Source organism: Phyllostomus discolor, chromosome 1 (assembly GCF_004126475.2).
Source record: "Phyllostomus discolor isolate MPI-MPIP mPhyDis1 chromosome 1, mPhyDis1.pri.v3, whole genome shotgun sequence".
NCBI classification, from domain to species: domain Eukaryota; kingdom Metazoa; phylum Chordata; class Mammalia; order Chiroptera; family Phyllostomidae; genus Phyllostomus; species Phyllostomus discolor.
Window position 1 is genome coordinate 143,002,859 of NC_040903.2, and position 19,237 is coordinate 143,022,095.

Genomic DNA, 19,237 nt, shown 5'->3' on the forward strand with positions numbered 1-19,237 from the left:
TGCCCTGACCAGGAATCGAACCAGCGACCTCTTGGTTCACAAGCTGGCATTCAATCCACTGAGCCACAACAGCCAGGGCAGACAAAATTATTTTTAAGGCTAACATCTTCACATCATTGCATTTAGATGTTAGAGAGGTGCCTGGAACCTCAGTTCCCTTCCTACCTCTTTCCTGGAGGGACTTACTTCCAAACTGATTTTCTTTCTCCTCCAAACTTTATTTAAATTGCTCATTTTACTCTTAAACTTGAGTCAGCAATATATAATATAGGCTTATATGGTCTAACCTAATCAATGTAGAGTGGAAAGTTGAGGGCAGCTAACAAATATTCAAAGGTCATTTTATGCCAGGCATAGTGCTGAGTGAGTGCCTGGCACCACTGATTCTTCATTTTTTTTTTAAGACTTTATTTTAGAGAGACAGGAAGAGAGGGAGAAACAGAGGGAAAGAAACATCTATGTGAGATAGAGCAACCTTGATCAGTTGCCTCTCCCACAACTCTGATGAGGGACCTGACCCTCATCCTAGGCATATGCCCTGACTGGGAATTAAACCTGTGACCCTTCGGTTTGCGGGATGATGCCCAAACCACTGAGCCACACCAGTCAGGACGTGACTCTTAATCTTAACAACACTATGAGGTGTAGGCACATCTGCATTCTACAGATAAGAAACTGAGAGGCACCACTGGCCTGAGTCTACTATGTGTTTAACATCTGTCATGCTGCCTCTGATCATAATGTTTCAGTCATCACATGCTATTCATGAAGCTGAGGGTTGGTCTGCATACTTTTAAGTGCAATGGATTCTATTGCTTACTGTATTTTAGCATGTGATACACTCTGACTTTTAGAGCCTTTTCTGCTCTTACACATTGTAGCAGGTTATTGGCTATTTTCTAGAACACTTGGTGTTTCTTCGTCCAGTGTTTTCTTTTGAGGGACTTCCCAGTAATTCCACCTTATTTGTTGAAGTTTATTCTCATTTTTCTGGGAACAGACTTCTACCTTACCCACCTCAGTTTACACATTCACTCAGCCTGATCCAGATCACAGGTGAAGTTATCCTCAGCTAATGCCCCTGATTTATGTAGGATCATCACTCTTTTTGTGGTTTCCCAATAAAATTGATTTCAGAGTTTAGGCCAAGGTCTTGCTACTGAAACTATGGCCCCTGGACTAGCAGCATCAGCCTCACCCAGGAGCTTGTAAGGAAAACTGAATCTTCGGGCCACTCCAGACTTGCTGAATTAGAATATGCATTTTAGTAAGAACCCTAGGTGATTGATAAACACTTTTAAGTCTTGAGAAGCATGACATAGGTAATGTCTAAAATCCTTACAGCTCTACAAATCTATGTTGCTGTGTGAGACATGTCTGCAGTTATCATTTACCCTTCGCTCTACTGTTTGTTGTGTGACCTTCAGTAATTACTTGACCTCTCTGTGCCTTTGTTTCTCCATCTGTAAAATGGTACCTGCCTCAAAAGTTTGTTTTGTAATGTGTTTAGAACAGTGCCTGGCACACAGAAAGTGCCATAGAAGTATTAGCCGTCCTAAATACTGAATAAGCATTCAGGAATATTTTATGAGTCCCAATTTCAGGTCAGCCAGGAGGAAGAACAGTTTTGAGAATTGACAATGGAACCACTTCACTGGAGAATGGGGTTATAGAGGCTTCTGCTAGTCTGAGTAGAAGATCAATAATTTTAGGCTTGGAGGCCTACTGAGTAGCTCCCAGAGGTCCCCACTTTTAAGACCTCAGGACACAGAGTAGATAGTGCCTTCTCCCAGCAATTGATTCCTACTTAGGTGGCCCAAGGGTAGAGCTATCTGTGGGACACCAGCTACTTGGAGGGGCTGGAAGATCGTGAAATTGGTGTTAGAGGGAAGACTGTGACAGTAAGTGGGAAATGAAAACACAAATGTTACGTAAAATGAATGCACATCTTATTGGATAGCATGTGGCCTCAAGGCACCCAGGAGATGTTAGTTATATAAGATTTCTTATATTTTCTGCAATCCTGGTGCTCTTCTGTCCAGTGGAGGGTTGGAGTATGCTGTGCTCTCTGGCTAAACTGGAGCCCCAGGTTACATTCTACGAACACGTCCCTCGAGGGCCTCCAGCTCAGTCAGCACCTCCTTGGGCAGATCCTGGTTGACCTGCTCTGTCAGGTAGCCCCTAATGTCACGAACTTCCTGTTCCCAAAAGTCCTTAGGGATGGAGAAGAGCTGGGTGGTATCTATGGCTCCCAGACCGCTGAGATTCAAGGCACCTTCCTTTGGCACTAGCCCGATGGGCGTCTCTCGGGCGCTGTCCTCTCCCTCTAGCCGCCGGCAGATCCAGTCTAGCACTCGAGAATTCTCTCCAAAGCCTGGCCACAGGAAGCGGCCCGCCTCATCACGTCGGAACCAGTTGACATGGAAGATGCGGGGCAGTCGGACCCCCTTGCGCCCCTCCATGCTCAGCCAGTGTTCTAGGTATCGCCCAAAGTTGTAGCCAAAAAAGGGCCGCATGGCAAATGGGTCGTGCATGATCACCTTCCCTGGGGAGGGGAGCGGATGTGTTAGGAAAAGAGAAGGGTGCCCGGCATCCAGCTTGAGGAAGCTGTAAAATGTTCATGGTTCTAGAATATCCTTGGGGCAGGATGAAAAGGGATGGGGGAGGGGCTGGGCCGGAGGCAGGTGTGGCTCAGGCAGGGAGAGAGAGGCAGCAGGATACAGGGGAGAGGAGCAATGGAAGGTGCGCACCTTTGTGTTCAGCTGCAGCAGTGGACTCAGAGCGCATGGCGCTGCCCACAAACACTCCGTGGCGCCAATTGAAGGCCTCATATACCAGGGGCACTCCTAGAACACCAGTGAATGGGGTCACAGGCAGTCCTTTCTATTGGACTCATCCATCCCTTCTAGTGATTCTGGCTCCTAATCTCTCTCTCAGGACCTCAGCTGTCCAATTTTCATACCTCATGCCTCCCCCGAGTTTTGTACTCTCCAGGGGAGAGCTCTGGAGCGCCGCAATCCAGGCTGAGGGTCCCGGAGCCTTAAGTACAAGGGGGGGGATGGGCCCTGATATAGACCCAGATCCTTTACCAAGAAGGCATGGAGCCCACACGATGTTTACCTTTGGGTCTTCGGCCTCCAAAGATGATGGCATCAATAGGGACACCCTCAGGGGCCTCCCAGGCTGGGTCCATGATGGGGCACTGGCGAGCCGGGGCACAAAAGCGAGAGTTGGGATGTGCACAGGGCTCCTTGTCACCTGGCAGAGGAAATACAAATACAAATACTATCACTTTTAAGGGCACATCCACCCCTAACACACATGTGCATGCACTCTTGCACAATTTCGTTTTTCCTCATCAGCTCCCTGCAATCTCATGTGGTAGGGAGTAGGGAGCCAGAACATCTCCCCTAAAAGATCAACTTATTTATCCATAATGGTACTGCCAGCTGAGCTATGTGAGCAGAGGAGGAGAGGAAGTGGGATTATGTGGGGCACTAATGTTTATGCTGAACTATAGCCATGTGGCATTAGCCAGTGCTCAAAGGAATGGGGTTGGATGTTGGCATAATTTCCCCCCAGAAGTGATTTCTTTATGGGATATTATTTAAATAAACACTCAAACCTAAAGCAAAAACTGAGTCTGGTGTGTATTTTAGACAATTGACCTTTCATCAGTAAATGCAATAAGACAAAAATCTCCTGAGCTATCAAAGTGCAAATAGGAATTGATTTTAAAACTAATAGAATTTTGGTGATTTCCCTGGGTACCCCAAATGGACATGGTGCCGTCTCTACTGGAGGTTGCTAGTCAGACCTGGGGGGCAAGGGATTCAAAGAGCCAGCACCCCCTGCCTGCTTCCCACCCCCTAGCTCCTGCCTCCACTCTCAGATAAGAGACATCCTTTATGTTTCTTTCTTGCACTTTCATCAGCCCCCAATTCATGACCCTACCATACAGTGTTATTCTGGGAACTGAAGCTGGGCACAACATGCCCTAGTTATACCCCTGAGTCCAGAGATGATGAAAGGGTTGGGGAATTAGCCTGCAGGGAAATATGAAATTTTCTTGGATTTCTCAGTGGGTAGGAAGGCTGAGGAGAGCTTAATGATGATGTTAGAGAAAAGGAGGGGTGATTAGATGACGAGGGTGACTGCTAGGTCAGCTTGGGAAACGTGAATATAGGCTTCAGTGACCACAAGGTTGCCCTCCTCCACCCTGCTCTTCTTTGCTCCCATCCCTACCCAGGTCTCTGGGATCCCAGACTGCTGAAGGCCACCGAAAACTGAAGGTCAGAGTGCACGGTTGGGGGAGGGGCAGGACTGTAGGCATGGGGAGTATGGACAGGGTTGAGAAACTAACTTCCCGGAGAGGCTAAAGAACTGGTCTCACTCAGTTTGGAAGAGGTTTTAGAGTGTGTGTGTTGGAGGGACAGGGGAAGGGTGAGGGTAACAATACTGAACCTTGGACAGTAGTAATTATGCAGAGGGATGATGGGAACTAAGTGGCAGGAGGAAGGGCAGGCTTCCTCCTTCCCTAATAGGTCTAACTTTATGGATTATGCTTTGAGCCCTATTTCTTCTGTAATCATTTTTAAAACAGCCCTTCCCTTTCCTTTTTTAAAAAATGTCCAGCTTATATTTATTGTGGGTTTACAATGTGTTTGGTACTATTATATGCATTTAACCTTTCAACAACCTTATAAGATAGGTGCTACTCCCATTCCACTGATGGGGGAACTGAAGCTCAGGAGGTTAAGCAATTTGGCCAAGTCACAAAGCCAATACTTGGTAGAGTTGGGATATGAACTGAGACCTTTCCTAGGTTTGGAAACTGCAAACATTCACAACTTTCTGTGCTTTCCAGAGGTCCCAGAAGATGGCTGTGGGTGGTGAAGGCTTTTATATCATCAAGGTGCTGAGCCCTGGGGGATGTGTCCTGACTCCCCTACCCCACATACCAGGTTTCCAGGCCTTGCCCAGCCAGGAGGTGACAGTGACACCAGGTGGAAGAGGCTGGTCGATGCCCTCCCAGTACACGCCACCGTCGCTGGTCTCAGCCACATTGGTGAAAAGAGTATTACTCTGGATTGTGGCCATGGCATTGGGATTGGTGGTAGCAGAGGTACCGGGGGCCACCCCGAAGAAGCCATTCTCAGGGTTGATGGCCCGGAGTCGACCTGTTAGAAGCGGAAAAAAAGGAAGGACCAACCAGGAAAAGTTGAGGGGTGGGCCAGGGAAGTTCCTGCTCTGCCCCTCTCTGCCATGAGCTGGACCATAGATCTTATGCAGAAAGGCTTTGTGTCTCTGCCAGAATTTTCAGGGGGCGAGGTCAACTGGTCAGGAAAAGTTCCTTACTGGCAAAGCTTACCATGACAGAGGAGGGGAGACCATCATGCTCTGGGAAGAGCCAGAACAAGAGCATGATCTGAGGGCCACTCACCATCACTGTCAAACCTCATCCAGGCGATGTCATCCCCTACACACTCCACTTTCCAGCCTGGCAGTGCTGGCCTCATCATGGCCAAGTTTGTCTTCCCACAGGCACTGGGGAAGGCGGCTGCCACATAGTGCTTCTTCCCTGCAGGGCTGGTGATACCCAGGATCTGCACATTGGGGAGAGAGGGAACAAGGAGGAGGTCACCAAAGGTCAGGGCATGGTCTGCATGGGAAAGACAGCTGTGGGTTAACAGTGAGGACAGGTATAACAGGTTTATTCACTTAACAGGTGCACCACCTTGTCACTGGGCCTGAGGTGGCAGCAAGGAGAAGCCCCCCAACATTCAGCAGCCTGAGGTCAAAGATTCAGGCTTTGGGCAGATCCCTGCCCACCAGCTTGGCACCTGGCAGTCAGTAGGCAAGGCTGAGGCAGAATGGCCAGGCCCCACCACTGCCTTGCCCCCCACAGCTGCCCAATCCTCACCAGGCCCTCACCAGCATGTGCTCTGCTAGCCAGCCCTCATCCCTGGCCAGCCGAGAGGCGATGCGAAGGGCAAAGCACTTCTTGCCCAGCAGGGAGTTGCCACCATAGCCGCTGCCGAAGGAGACGATTTCCCGTTGGTCGGGCACATGGCCAATCAGGGTTTTCTCTGGGTTGCATGGCCACTGGCTCACCGGCTCCCCTGGGGACAATGGGGTCATGGGGCTGCTGGCAGGGCATCAGGCACTGGGGTATCAGGGGCTGGAGGGCTCAGGGGTGGGCAGGAGAGACACTTGAGAGCAGAGGCAGTACAAATGGGTGGCTGAGGCTACCCATGTCATAGTATCCAACAGCTCTCATGCCCCTATTCTTAGACATGGGTAATTGACTTTCTCAATATTGTGCAAACTGCTCTGCAAACACAGGCTCACCCCCCAGCCCAGACTGCTGGCCTGGATCTGGGGAATTAGGTATGTCACTGATGAGGATGGGTAGGGTTTGGGGTTCTTTCTGAGTGTAAGCAGCCCTCTGCATCTTCCCATGGACAGAGCAGGAGCTCACCTGGCCCAGTCAGGGGCTGGCCCACGGAGTGCAGACACTTGACAAAGTCACCATCTCCCAGGGCCTGAAGCACAGGTGTCCCCAGCCGGGTCATAATACGCATGCTTGCCACCACGTAGGGCGAGTCAGTGAGCTGCACTCCGATGCGGGACAGTGGGGACCCCACAGGACCCATGCTGAATGGAAGCACATACATGGTTCGGCCTGTGGAGGAAAATGTCACCTGGATGAAGCTGAAGGAAATGTCACCTGTTAATGCCACCAGTGTCCCTGTCTCTGTGTCCCTGCCCTGATTACCCTGCATGCAGCCTGGAAACCTCTCATCCACAGCTTGCTGGAACTCAGCTGGAGACATCCAGTTGCCCAGCTGCCCCCGGGCCCCACCGGCCGGGAGGGGCACTGTGTCTCGTTGAGAAGGAGTTACAATCACCGTCTTGCTCTCTACTCGTGCCACATCCTTGGGGTCTGTGCGGGCCAGCCAGCTGGGAGAGAGGGGATTATTAGGAAGACAGAGGCCAGCAGGGCTCCCTCATCCCCAGACCCACTCTTTCAAGTCCAACTTTGACTCTGGGTCTTCTGTTTTTCCCATCCCCGCACTCCTCAGTCACTTCCTCCAGGTTTTGCACCATGTAAGGGGACACCTGTAGGCACACTGATGTTATTGTGGGCCTGGCCCAGGCCCATGTTTAGTTATGCAGTTCCCTTGGTCCCCAGCCCTCTAAAGACCTCTTCTGGTGAAAACTCCCTGAATTTGTGAGAAACAGATAAAAAAAGTTTGTATTTGCTTCTTCACTTAACATAAAAATGCAGACCACTCCTAGTAAGTCCTGACTGTTTCCTCTAAAACTCCCATTCTTGCTCACTCCATTGAGATGGTCTAGTTAAATATGATTTTTGTCTTGGTAAAGACAAAGTGGCCTCAGTCCAGGTAGCTGTCCCATATGCGGGGTCATTGGGCTCAGGGCTTACCAGTTATTGTACTTAGGGAGCTTTCGGATGAGTCCCTGCTGCTGCAGCAGGGTCAGTGTGGCAGTGTTCTCGGCCTCAGTCCCATCGCAGATGTGGATGCCTTCTGGTTGGCACAGGCGGGCACTGCGCTCCACAAAGTCTCGAACCCCAGCAGGCATCCGGCCCAGGTCTCCACTGAATACTCGCAGGGTCTGGATGCTGCGCTGTGAGGACCAGCCACAGGGGCTCAGCCCATGCCAGCTAAGCCTGTGGGAGAAGAAAACAGATAATGAGCCGGGCGTCCTCACAGAGGATGGGCAAGTCAGGTGGACAGGAAGCTGGGGCTGCTAGGGAGTGTGCTGAAGCAGGGCTGGAGTTGTGTGAGATGGGTTCAGGCCACATGTATCTTGTGGCATTTATGAGGCTTGGTGAGGGTGTCTCCTGGTCAGTAATGGGGCAGGTATTGCCATATGATCGTGAAGGCTGTGTAGAAGTGTGTGTGTGTGTAAGCATGCTGCTGCTATTGCAGGCCTAGTCCATGCCCATGTTTAACTAGGTTTGGTCAATGTTTAGAAATGAACAGTCTCCCTATGGCCCAAGTGTAAATAAACTGGCTAGGTGTCAGCTTCATGTGTGTGGTGTTTGAAGCTGTAATCCTTGTTCTTTCCATTCTCAAGTCTAGTTTTTATAAGTTAAAAAGGCAGCTATTTTTGTTTATTTTCTTCTGGTGTGTATGCTGTGACACTGTGAAAACCTCATGCAAGGAACCTGTTCTTTGAGATGGCAGAGTCCCAGGTTTCTAGATTAGGATTCTTGCACAGAAAGTGGGTGATTGGATATTAGGTTTCAGGCATGAGACCTGCTGCAGCTCACCTGGTCCAAAAGTAGTGCAAAAATGTTGCTTTTGGGTAGGTACTTTTGAACTGTGTGAAAGGCTGACTATTGGGAAATGTCACTGGCTGGGGTTCATGTCCCGATTCCTAGGAGGGCATGGTCCCTGTTGTCTGTCCTTTCACACCCCTGGGAGAGGGAGAAGCAGGGTCTGCTCTGATTGTCCTGGACCCAGAGTGGAGTGAGCCAGAGAGACCAAAGGCCAGGAGAGGGAAGCTGCCCTCCTCCTACTGCAGGGAGGCATAGCAAAATGTGCCCGACACACCTAGGACCACATGATCCTATTCTCCCGGCTCTCTTTCTAGAGGACACATGCCCACAGAGCTTTGGGCGTTGGTGGTAGGGTGCAATAGCAGACTGCAGGAAGCTCAAATTCAGAGAGGGTGTAAGCCTGGGAAGGGAGAAAGCTGAGATCATGGATGTGGGATCTGGAGCCTGCTGGAGCGGGAACCGGGGTGTGTTCCACTGGGCAGAGTGAGATGGAAACACAGTGTGGTCCCAGGACTGAAGAGGAGGGCACCTGGGACCTGGATATTCCCTGAGCACTAATTTTAAAGGTACACGGGCTTGGGGAGAGCCTCTCTCCGGCAGGAGCCTGGCTCAGGAAGTCTCTGGTGAAGCTCCACCACTCCACCACTTCCCTCCAGTCCCTTAAGTGAGACCTCCTTTTCCTCAGCTCCAGAGACCACCCACAAGGGCTGGCCGATTGGAACCAGTAGGGGAGCCATACGGGGTCAGCTCAAATTCTGGGACAAAACCTGGGGAGAAGGGAGGCTACAGAAGACAGGAAGCTGTGAAAAGGGGGAGAAGGTGGACAAACGGCCTAGGGGCTCCTGTTCTGGACAGGTGACAAAACCAGCCGTATAATAATTGAAAGCAACTCGGCTCCCTCCTCTGCCTTGCTTCCCTTCTTCCCCTAGCCCCAGGTCCCTCTGGCTGCCAGGCTTCCTGCCAGGTGCCAGTAGGGGGGAGGACAGAGAATGGATGTTTACTTTCTATCTTAGTTAGGGACCTCTGAGCTCATCCCCCAGGGCTCATACACCCTTGACCCTAGGGCTCTACTGCTGCTCATTGCAACCTGTGGAACAAGAGTTACATCTAAAAAGAAAGAGCAAAGACTGGGTTACAGGGCTCAGCGGGGGCGAGCGAGGAGGTGGAAGGAAGTTCTGCGAATGGCAGACAGAGGCCACGCGGTCAGAGACCAGCAGAGTAGGGAGGGGTAGGAGGGGACGAAAACGGTGAGACCCGAAGCGGCCACCCCTGATCTCTGGCGAGACACGAGGCCCGAGAAGCTCGGGTTGGAGAAACACTTGCCCCCTGCACGCCACCTCCTCTGATGAGATGGCAGGCTGAGGCAGACGAGCAGGAGGGTGCAACCGGCAGCCCTGAGGGTGCGAGCTCCGCGGAAGGCGTGGGTCGGCCCGGGGCTGGGGTCACTCACCGCAGGCCGGAGCGATACACAGCAGCCATGGCACCTGGGCGGGGGCTGCAGGGTCGTCACGGGAACGGAACGGAGCACGGGAGAGATGGAAGGTGGGTGAAGGGAACGCAGCGAAGCTTGAAGGAGCTAAGACTGGGCGGGAGGCGCTTAAAAAGAAGGCGGGTGGGCGGGTGCTTGGGCGGGACCAAGCAGGGCCGGGGCGACCCTCTTTCCACACGCCAGCAGGCCAGTTCTCCGAGTGCGGGGGCTCCAAGTCCCAACCCTGTCCAGCCACCGCCCCACCCCCTGCACCCTAACTAACCCCCAAACCCATCCCAGTCTTTGAAGGACTGGGTCCTCTCCTCTAGGCCCCGCCCCCTTCTCGCCCCTTCCCGCCCACTGCACATGATGTAACTTTGAGGACTCTTGCCCCGTGTAGACAGTGACTGCAGACCTTGGGTGGCAAACAAACTAGGAACGTCGAGAGAGGACAGGTGCGGGAGTCGGTGAGGCCTCGAAGTCTAGTAGTGGAAATTGGATATATTATCTTTTCCCTTATTCCTAGGGACTAGGCACTCTGAGCCCCAGGCTCTTCTGATTTGCAGGACCCCAGTGCTAAGTTCCCCTCACTCCGCAATTCCCAGATCCTTGTTTCTTCTCCCCCCCTTGAGGGGTCCCTTCCGCCTTACCATCAAACAGTGGTGTCTCTCCACTCCAGTCTTCTTTGGGCCTCTGACCTAGTCTTTTCCCCTCCCCTCCCCTCCCCTTCCTTTTTTGAAGGAGGGGAAGCGAGGGAGAAAGAGAGGTTGAGAAAATCAATGTGGGAGAGAAACATCTATCAGTTGCCTCTTATATGCAACCCTCCACGGGGGTAGGGGGAGCAGCACAACCTAAGCATGTGCCCTGACTGGGAATCAAACCAGTGACTTCACTTTCCAAGATGATGCCTGACCAACCGAGTCACACTGGTCAGTGCTGACCTGGTCATTTTTTCCACATTCCCCTGGAGCAATCATTTGCTCCACCTAATCACCATCATAAAGTCCTCAGATAATTTCTCAATTTAGGTCTCCATCCAGACATTTCTCTTCAACTTGAGGCCACTGAGTATCACCCCAAATGCCACAGCATCTCAAACTCAGCATGTCTCTGGGAGGCTGAGGCATCTCTCAGCTTGGCCAATTTGTGTGTTCCTTGCTCTGACCTCAGCAAGTGGGAATGTTTGGGATGGGCATGAGGTCTCTCTTTGGTCCTGCTAGGGTTGCTGAGCTGGTAGGCTATAAACCCGGAGCTTCCGGTGTCAGCTTAGTACTGCACAGCAGGAACCTGCTTGAGACAGAAGCCAGCCTAGGCGACATAGAGCAGAGGGACAGAGAGAAACAGATTTGTGATTTCAGTTATAGGAGTCAATAAATTTCTTCTCTTGCTCAAGCTAATTTTAAGTGGATTTCTGCCATTTGCAACAGACACAATCTTGATTCGCAGATTTCTCAGAGTTTTGTGTTGGAACAGTGAGCCAAGGAGAGCTGGCCTCTAGTCTTGGGCTTGCTGCTGGCTCTCCTCTCTTCCACCCTGGCTTCACCCTGCACTCAACCTCAGGTGTGTGCATTTGGGACTCATCCCTCCAGTCCCAACATCCAAATTCTGTCCATACCTACCCCACAGCAAACAGCAACCTGTTTGCCCCTTTGGCCCTAAAGGTGTGCATACTGGTATACTGGTTGACCTACCGAAGGTCATCATCTCTTCCACAATCCTGCACCTACTCTCATGGTTCCCTATCTCAGCCAATGGTCCCACCATCTAGCCAGTTACCCCAGAGGAATTTGAATCAGTCTAAATGATTCCTATTTTATCCTCCATAGCCAATCTGACATCGGGACCTTTGGATTTGTACCTCACAATTATCTCTCAAATCTGTGTCTATCCCCATAGCCACTCTTAGCTCAGGCTTATCTTTCACCTGGTTTCAGGTCATTGCTTCCAAGCCACTTCTTGCTGTTACAGGGTGCAGCCAAGAGGGGGGCCCCAAATAGGCATTTGGGATGGGGTCCAGAACTCAAGGTGTCCAGGAGATTTTAAGGTGTCTTCACCCCTTCCCCCACGGGTGTGGGTTAGGGGAGGGGATGGGTGGAGCGGGGCTATTGGGAGCTGTTTAGCGTAGCGACAGCCTTGCAGCTAGGCTATGGCATATCTATAACCCTTGACTGGTTGCATAGATATGTTAAGTAGCTGTGATCAGCTCTAGGCCAGGGGGATGGAAAGGGACCTTCCCCCCAAGATGAGACCTGGGAGGCAGGTCCCCTGAGTTACAGCGCCTGCGTGGGAGCTCAGAGAGGATTGGCTCCAGGACATGGGGCCACACCTGCCCAGACTCATGATGGCAGCCCAGTAAAGCTGGAAGGATATGAATTCTGGCATGTGAAGCCGAGTGTGGGAGGAGTCAGAAGTGAGGCTGCAGAGGAAGATTGGCCGAGGGGATTTAAAAACCCAGATTTGGCGGCCATTGAGAGGGAGAACCAGGCTGCTTTAGAGAGGAGAACTATACTGCTTTAGAAGGGAGAACCATGCACAGCCCTGAGGAGGAGAACCATGCACAGCCCTGAGAGAGGGAACCACGCGGCCTGGCAGAGTGGGGACCCCCACAGCGTTAGAAGGGAGAACCACCACCTGGTTTTAGCAGAGATCCCGGCGACTCAGCTGAGGGTGCCGGGAACCCAGAGAGGTCTCCCAGTCGAGAGGGATTACTAACTGAGAAGAACCAGAAGACTGCCTAAGCCTTGGACTTCTATTTCCTTTCCTGAGATACGGTACTCTGGACTGGGCAAAGGGGGAAGGAAGGAAGGACTGTGTCTGTTTGTGGGTGTTTTAAGGGACTTTGGGATTTGGGTGAAGACATTAGGTCACTACTTTAAGTTTGTATAGCATTAAATAAACATTTCCTTTCCTTTTCATGAATCTCTGGCATTGAGAGACGTCTTTCCTCTGGCGGCGGACAAAACGGACCGGGGCCTTCTTTCAATAATAGTATATCATCCCAGGCCCCGCCCCCCCCTTGTGTGTTCTGTAACATTGCCACTTGCCTCTCCAAATGCTACCCTCTTTCCTTCCCACCAAGTTACCCTCCAAAGTCTCTGGTATCAGAAGCTGTAACCCCCACCTAGGCTAAGGCTAAGGGAACGCCCTTGGAACCGTAAGCCAGCAAGGTGACAAGGGCTTGTCTCCCTGGCAGGAATGCTGCTTCTGCTGCTGAACCCCCAAAAGCTTGGTTGGTTAGCCAAAGACGGGTAAGATTCCCCACGGGGGGAACGACCTAAGGCAGGCACGATCACTTTGGGAGGCCCCCCAAAAGAAGGATTTGTGGGGCTGCAGCAAAAGGGGGTGATGGACCCTCGCTCCTCGGCTTTGACATAGCCTGAGTTCTCATCGTCTGGGAGAAAATCTCCTTATTGCCTTAGTTCCCGCGCTAAGCCTGAAACAATGACAGGGTGGTACAGCTCTGTGCTGAAAAGGGGCAGATTCCCTGGGTGATCAGACCTAAGAAAGAACATGTAAATTACTGTGAAACCTTCTTTGTTTAAAATGCTCTCAGATAGCCCTGGCTGGCGTAGCTCAGTGGATTGAGCTCGGGCTGGGAACCAAAGTGTCCCAGGTTCGATTCCCAGCCAGGGTACATGCCCGGGTTGCAGGCCATAACCCCCAGCAACCGCACATTGATGTTTCTCTCTCTCTCTATCTCCCTCCCTTCCCTCTCTAAAAATAAAAAAAATAAAATAAAATAAAATGCTCTCAGATGAATGAGAGGGGTCCAAGGAGGAAGTTTGTTCCTCAAAGTCTTACAGCTCTTTGACCCCGACTCAATAGACCAGCAGAGTTCCTTGTTTTCTATAGTTCCTTACTTCCCCCTGATAAGTACTGTACTTTACCTGAATTATTATGCAAAATGAGCCCAATAAAATAAAAATGAGCCCGATTTACTGTATGGACAGTAAATCGGGGCCCTCCCCACTAGGGGGGGTGGCCATTTCGTCCCTACTTCCCCACAGAAACTAGTCTGTCTCTGTGCATGTTTGTGTTTGTTGTTTCTCACGTGTTTTTCGGCGAGCCATCCACAGCGTTCCGTGGTCACTGCTGGCCGGTGACCCACGCGCAACAAAACTCTGCACTTAAGGTCACATTGAGAGGCGTGTTTATGGTGTTTATGGTGTAGACCCTAGGTGCCATGCTCTATGACAGCAGCTTTACATGTATAATCTCACTCAGTTTCACAACGACCTTATTATAGATGTGAACACTGAGGCTTAGAGAGGTTAAGCCCTTTGGTTGAAGTCACACAGCTGGTCAGGTTGAGAAATGTCGTCTGAATCCAAGTCTGATTCTAATTACCAAATTGTTTTTCCCCCTGAAGCCCTATATTGTCCCCTTGGGTTATCATTTTGAAAAGTGAGAACGTACCACTCCCAGGCTTAAAAATTTCTTCAAGGCTTCCTTTCTATCACATGGCAACTGATGTCCTTTATAATCTGTTTCCTATTTATCCAATGTTATCACCCCTCTTCCTTACTTGCCACCTTCCACCTCCATACGGGACTCTGCAGTTTCCAGATCACTTCTGTGAACACTTTCTGCCCCTCACACTTAAATTAAACATCACCTCCTACATGAAGTCAGTTTGCCCCTTAGAATTAACATCTATATCTCATCTCTGTTGTTCTATACTGTGTACAGAACTTATAATTTTGTACTTATCACACTTTACTTAGTTGTTTTTGTATCTCTGTAATGCTCACCAGAGTATTCACTCCTTGAGAGAAAAGCCCAAATTTTAGTCTTGGTTTTTATCCTAGCTCCTAACAGAATCTGGCCTATAATAGGCACTTAATAAATGTTAGTTGAATAAAAGAATGAACAAGTCCCACATTCTTAATCCTCCCCATTTCTTACTTCCATAATTTTAGGCAGACTGAACAAGCGGCTATTGTGAGGATTTCCTTGCACTGCTGATGCCCCTTAAGCCACACACTTGTGTTTAGTCTCTGGCCCTCGGGCAGCCTGGTCTACCAGCTGGCCCAGTGTCCACGGTACACCAGCAGGGGGCAGGGTGTGATCAGCCTTGCTTGTGTCTTGTCTGCCTTTTCCTCTTCCCAGGGCCCTGGGGGCAGGGGTGGGGGGGGATGGCTCACAGGTCCCCTGTGGTGGATGCTGTGGTGTGCTGCCCAGGTGCCCTCTTCAGGCCCAGATGCTCAGCGTCCCAGCCACTGAGTGTTGGCTCCTGATGGCTCACGGCTGAATGTTTGTTTCCCTGAGAACTGCCTGTGGCTGAGGAGAACTGTCTTGTCAAATGCAATGCCCTTTCCCTGGGATAACAAGTACCCAATGACTAGTTGATATAGGGGTTCAAAGGCTTGGACCCCTTGCCTCAGCTAAAACAACTCTGAAGGTCCACCCCAGCACCAGAGCGCCTACAGAATCAGCCGAAGTCCCCTCTGTTGCAACTGCAATGCATTTCAACTTTTCCCTCTTTCCAGTCCTGCTTCTGTCACTCCCTTTGAAAATCTTCCCCAATAAACCATCTGTATATAAGTTTCAATCTCAGAGTTTGTTTCCAGCTTAAGATATTTCCCAAACTCAACTTGGATACTGCATTCCCCTCTTACCTGACTCTGACTCCATTTTTGCCCTTCTCCACACTAGATCCAAAGCAGTCTTTTAAAATCATCTGATCATGTCACGTCTCCACTGAAAACTCTTCAGTAGCCTCTCATTGCTCTTATTTATTTATTTATTTTTAAAGCTTATATTTACTTACTTTTAGAGAGGAGGGAAGGAGCGAGAAAGAGAGGGAGAGAAACATGCAAGAGATACATTGATTGGGTGCCACTCACACACACCCAGTTGGGGATCTGGCCCACAACCCAGGCATGTGCCCTGACTGGGTATCGAACTGATGACCTTTCGATTGACAGGTCAGCACTCAATCCACTGAGCCACACCAGCCAGGGCAATATTTATTTATTTATTTAGAGAATTTTTATAAGAATTTATTTGATCCAAATTGATGACGAATACCAGGGAGCAAGATTTCAAATGCTCCCAGCTTCTCACTGCTCTTAGAATAAAGCCCACATCCGAACCGTGGCCTAGAAGGTTCTGTATAATCTGGCACCAGCAGGCCTCCAGCCTCGCCTACCACCATTCTTCTCAACTTTTCTGGTTTCTACTCTTTGGCCCCATTGGTCTTTTTCAGTCTCTTGAACACGTCCACCTCTTTCCTGACCAGGGCCTTTGCATATATCCTCCCCACAGCTTACAACCCCTGCCTTCTCCACAAGTCCACGCGTGGTCACTTTCCACTCACCTGACCAGTCTCGGTCTAACGTGACTGTCTTAGGCAAGCTGTCCCCACTATGCCACCCCATCCCGTGCCCCCACATTAGATTAGGTCTTCATGGAATAAATCTCACAGCACCCTGTTCTTCTCCTTCACAGCACTCACCTCAGTCACAACGGTCTGTTTTCAGGTAGGCCTGCATCCTTAACATGTTGGGCCTGGGGCAAGAGTGCAGATAGAGGCTCACAAACCTTGTGTTTAAATATTTAAAATGAATTAACTCAAGCTAACAAACTGTTAAATATGTTCTATACTTCTTCCTTGGCAAACATATATGTAATGGTCTGGAATTTGGTTCAGATTTAGATTTTATTTGGTGTCCTCAGGATTTGACAGTACAATGTGGTGGTGTGGGAAGAGCCAACTTTTGGCCACTGGCCCTCAGGGCTACCTCTTTCCCACACCTGACGCCACCTTGTATTGCGAGGGGCACCATGTGCATGTACATGGACCTCTCTGCCTACGCATCCCCATTCCGTCCACAGCCTCCTGCGAATAGCCACCCCTTGGCCACCTTTTGTGTCTAAGGATGTGTATGTGGGTATTATGGTCTACCCCTGGGTGGGCAAACCCAGGGAAGAGGTCCATTTGGGCCCTAGAAATGGGATTGGGGTCCTCTGGGCAGGGAATTCCTGGGTATCTGGAGTGTGGTCCAGAAAAGGATTGGCAGTGTGGGTATAGGAGGCTTGGATACCTCACTCCATGGAACACAGCCGGAACAGGACCAGAATGGAACCTCTCAAAGCACAGGGCCCAAGGTAGGGGCCACCAATATAATGATGTTTTGTCAGTCTATAAGCTCCAGGAAGGCAGGACTGGTATCAGTCTGATTTACTGAGGTCTACTTAATGCTTAGCACAGTGCCTGCGCTGGAGTAGGTGTTTAACAATAGTCGTCAAATGAGAATGTAAGAGGTAGGTCTTGAAGAGAGGTGAGGATTTGGATCCATCACTGAAGATCTTAGACACCAAAAACCAGAACTAGGAATGAGAATACATCTTCCAGGGCTCCAGAAATGGCTGCAGGACAGAGGAGACAGTGACAGCATCCCAGATTACCGGCTCTGTCTCTTCTCTTGTCCTTCCTCTTTGTTTTCTCCTCCACCGCTCCAGGCCCTTTGCCTGGTTGGCCCTGTTTCTCTCAATCTGTATCTTTCTACCTTTTGGTCTTTTGGCCACTGCTCTTCATTTGTGACCTGATCATCTACCTGTTTGTGCTTCTGTATTTGTTTTATTTCTTGGTCCTCAATCATATTTTCCTTTGATTCTTTCTTCTACTACCTTTGCTCTTCTAGTCCTTTGCTCCCATCATTTGTTACTCTTAGTCCTTCCTTGGCCTCCTCCCAGAAGCTTTCCTCTCCCTTTTAGTTCCCCATGGCCCTCTGCCCATCTCTTCCGTGTGCCTATGTCCCCTCATCTCCCTCAGTCCAGATCCCTGGGGAGCCCCTGACTTGTTCTGCTCTCTGTCCCAGGTCTGTACCCACTGCCTCCTGGGTTAAGTATTTCTGTCTCCCTTCCTCTGTTCTGTCATTCCTAGAGTCCACCTGCCTTCATCTTTTTCATCCCCACTTTTTTTTTTAAGCTTTTATTTATTTTTCCGAAAGAGGGGAAGGGTGGGAGAAAGAGAGGGTTAGAAACATCAATATGTGGCTACCTCTTAGGTGCCCCCTACTGGGGACCTGGTCTGCAACCTAGACATGTGCCGGGACCAGGAATTGAACCTCGACCCCCTGGTTTGCAGGCTGGCACCCAATCCACTGAGCCACACCAGCCAGGGCTTCATCTCCATGTTTTTTGTCCCCAGATGTCCTTGAGCCAGTTAGTGTCAGCATGCATCCCTTCCTTTCCCCACAGAGGGCCCATTAACCACCTCCTGGGTCCCTAATGGTGGCCACAGCCTCCCCTTTCCTTGTCCTTCATCCTTTTCCCTAGCCCAGCCCTCAGTTCCCAGACTCCTTTCCCTGGTCGGTGGCACCTGGGCTGAGCCCCCAGCAGCTCAGCCTGCCTGAGTGTATTTAGTCTGGCTCCGTTAGCCCATTAGTAGCTTAGCCCTCCCACCTCTCCTCTGAGCCCTCCAGTAAACAAGAGGATCAGTGCAGACCTGACAGCTGCTGGGGGTGGGGAGTGGGGCAAGTGTCTGGCCAGGACAGAGCAGGCATAAAAAAGGGGGGCTACATTCAGCCCTTCTTATTCCTTCTTCAACCAGGGAAATTCTGGGGTCTCTTTCTTGCCATAGAGCCACATACCATGGGCATGTGTATGGGGTTCTCTGTCTCTACGATCCCTACTCCCATTCTGTGGCTTAGTTGTCAGGCCCTGGGCTTTTTGGGTCTTCTACAAAACAGCACTAGATCCAGGCAATGGCACTGGGAAGCCTTTCTTCTTGAAAAATGGTCATGGTCTCTGTGCCACAAAATGGGGGCCAGGTGTGGGAAGAGAAAGTTGTCATCTGATCTAAGTCTTCTTATATGCATGTAGAGAACGTGGCAGGGGAGACCACACACAAACAGTCACGCACCAAGGGAAGCTGAGTTCATTGTATGCATTCTGTAGGCCAGTGGTTCTCAAACTTTTGTGTTCATCAGAATTGCCCAGAGTGCTTATTAAAACACAGATATGTATTTTTTGGCTCCATCCCCAGAGTTTCTGATTCAGCAGATTTGAGGCGAGGTGAGAGAATTTGGATTCTAACAAGCTCCCAGGTGATGCTGCTGATCTGGGGACCACACTTTCAGAACCACTGTCTTAAATCATATGAATCTCCCACCTGTTCACCTAAGGCTGGATTACTTTTAATTTTAATTTTAAAAAAGATTTTATTTCTTTGTTTTTAGAGACAGGGGAAGAGAGGGAGAAAGAGAGGGGAAAGAGAGAGAGAGAGAAACATGGTGTGTGAGAGATACATCGATCAGTTGCCTTTCTCATGCTCCCGACTGGGGACCTGACACGCCAGGCCTGTGTCCTGACTGGGAATCAAACCCGCAGCCTTTCAGTTCACAGGCTGGCACTCAATCCACTGAACCACTCCAGCCAGGGCATTTTTTTTTTAGATTTTATTTATTTATTTAGGTTAATTTTTATAAATGTTGATCATTGGGGCTGATGGA

General features: G+C 50.3%; 1 protein-coding gene across 2 annotated transcripts; it reads right to left on the reverse strand.

The window, feature by feature from the left end:
• Positions 1 to 1,458: 1,458 nt before the first annotated feature.
• On the reverse strand, positions 1,459 to 9,970 carry PCK2 (phosphoenolpyruvate carboxykinase 2, mitochondrial). Of its 2 annotated transcripts, XM_028506587.2 has the most exons (10): positions 9,762 to 9,966; positions 7,451 to 7,696; positions 6,779 to 6,963; positions 6,482 to 6,685; positions 5,935 to 6,122; positions 5,444 to 5,606; positions 4,962 to 5,180; positions 3,121 to 3,258; positions 2,751 to 2,846; positions 1,459 to 2,545 (listed from the first exon to the last, which is right to left on the reverse strand). In XM_028506587.2, exons 1-10 carry the CDS (start codon positions 9,788 to 9,790, stop codon positions 2,091 to 2,093), a joined length of 1,923 nt encoding a protein of 640 aa, XP_028362388.1. In that variant the 5' UTR covers positions 9,791 to 9,966; the 3' UTR covers positions 1,459 to 2,090. The 2 variants fall into 2 exon arrangements, with proteins under 2 accessions (XP_028362388.1, XP_028362387.1); XM_028506586.2 differs by having other exon boundaries at positions 6,482 to 6,963; positions 9,762 to 9,970.
• Between the last annotated feature and the right edge of the window lie 9,267 nt (positions 9,971 to 19,237).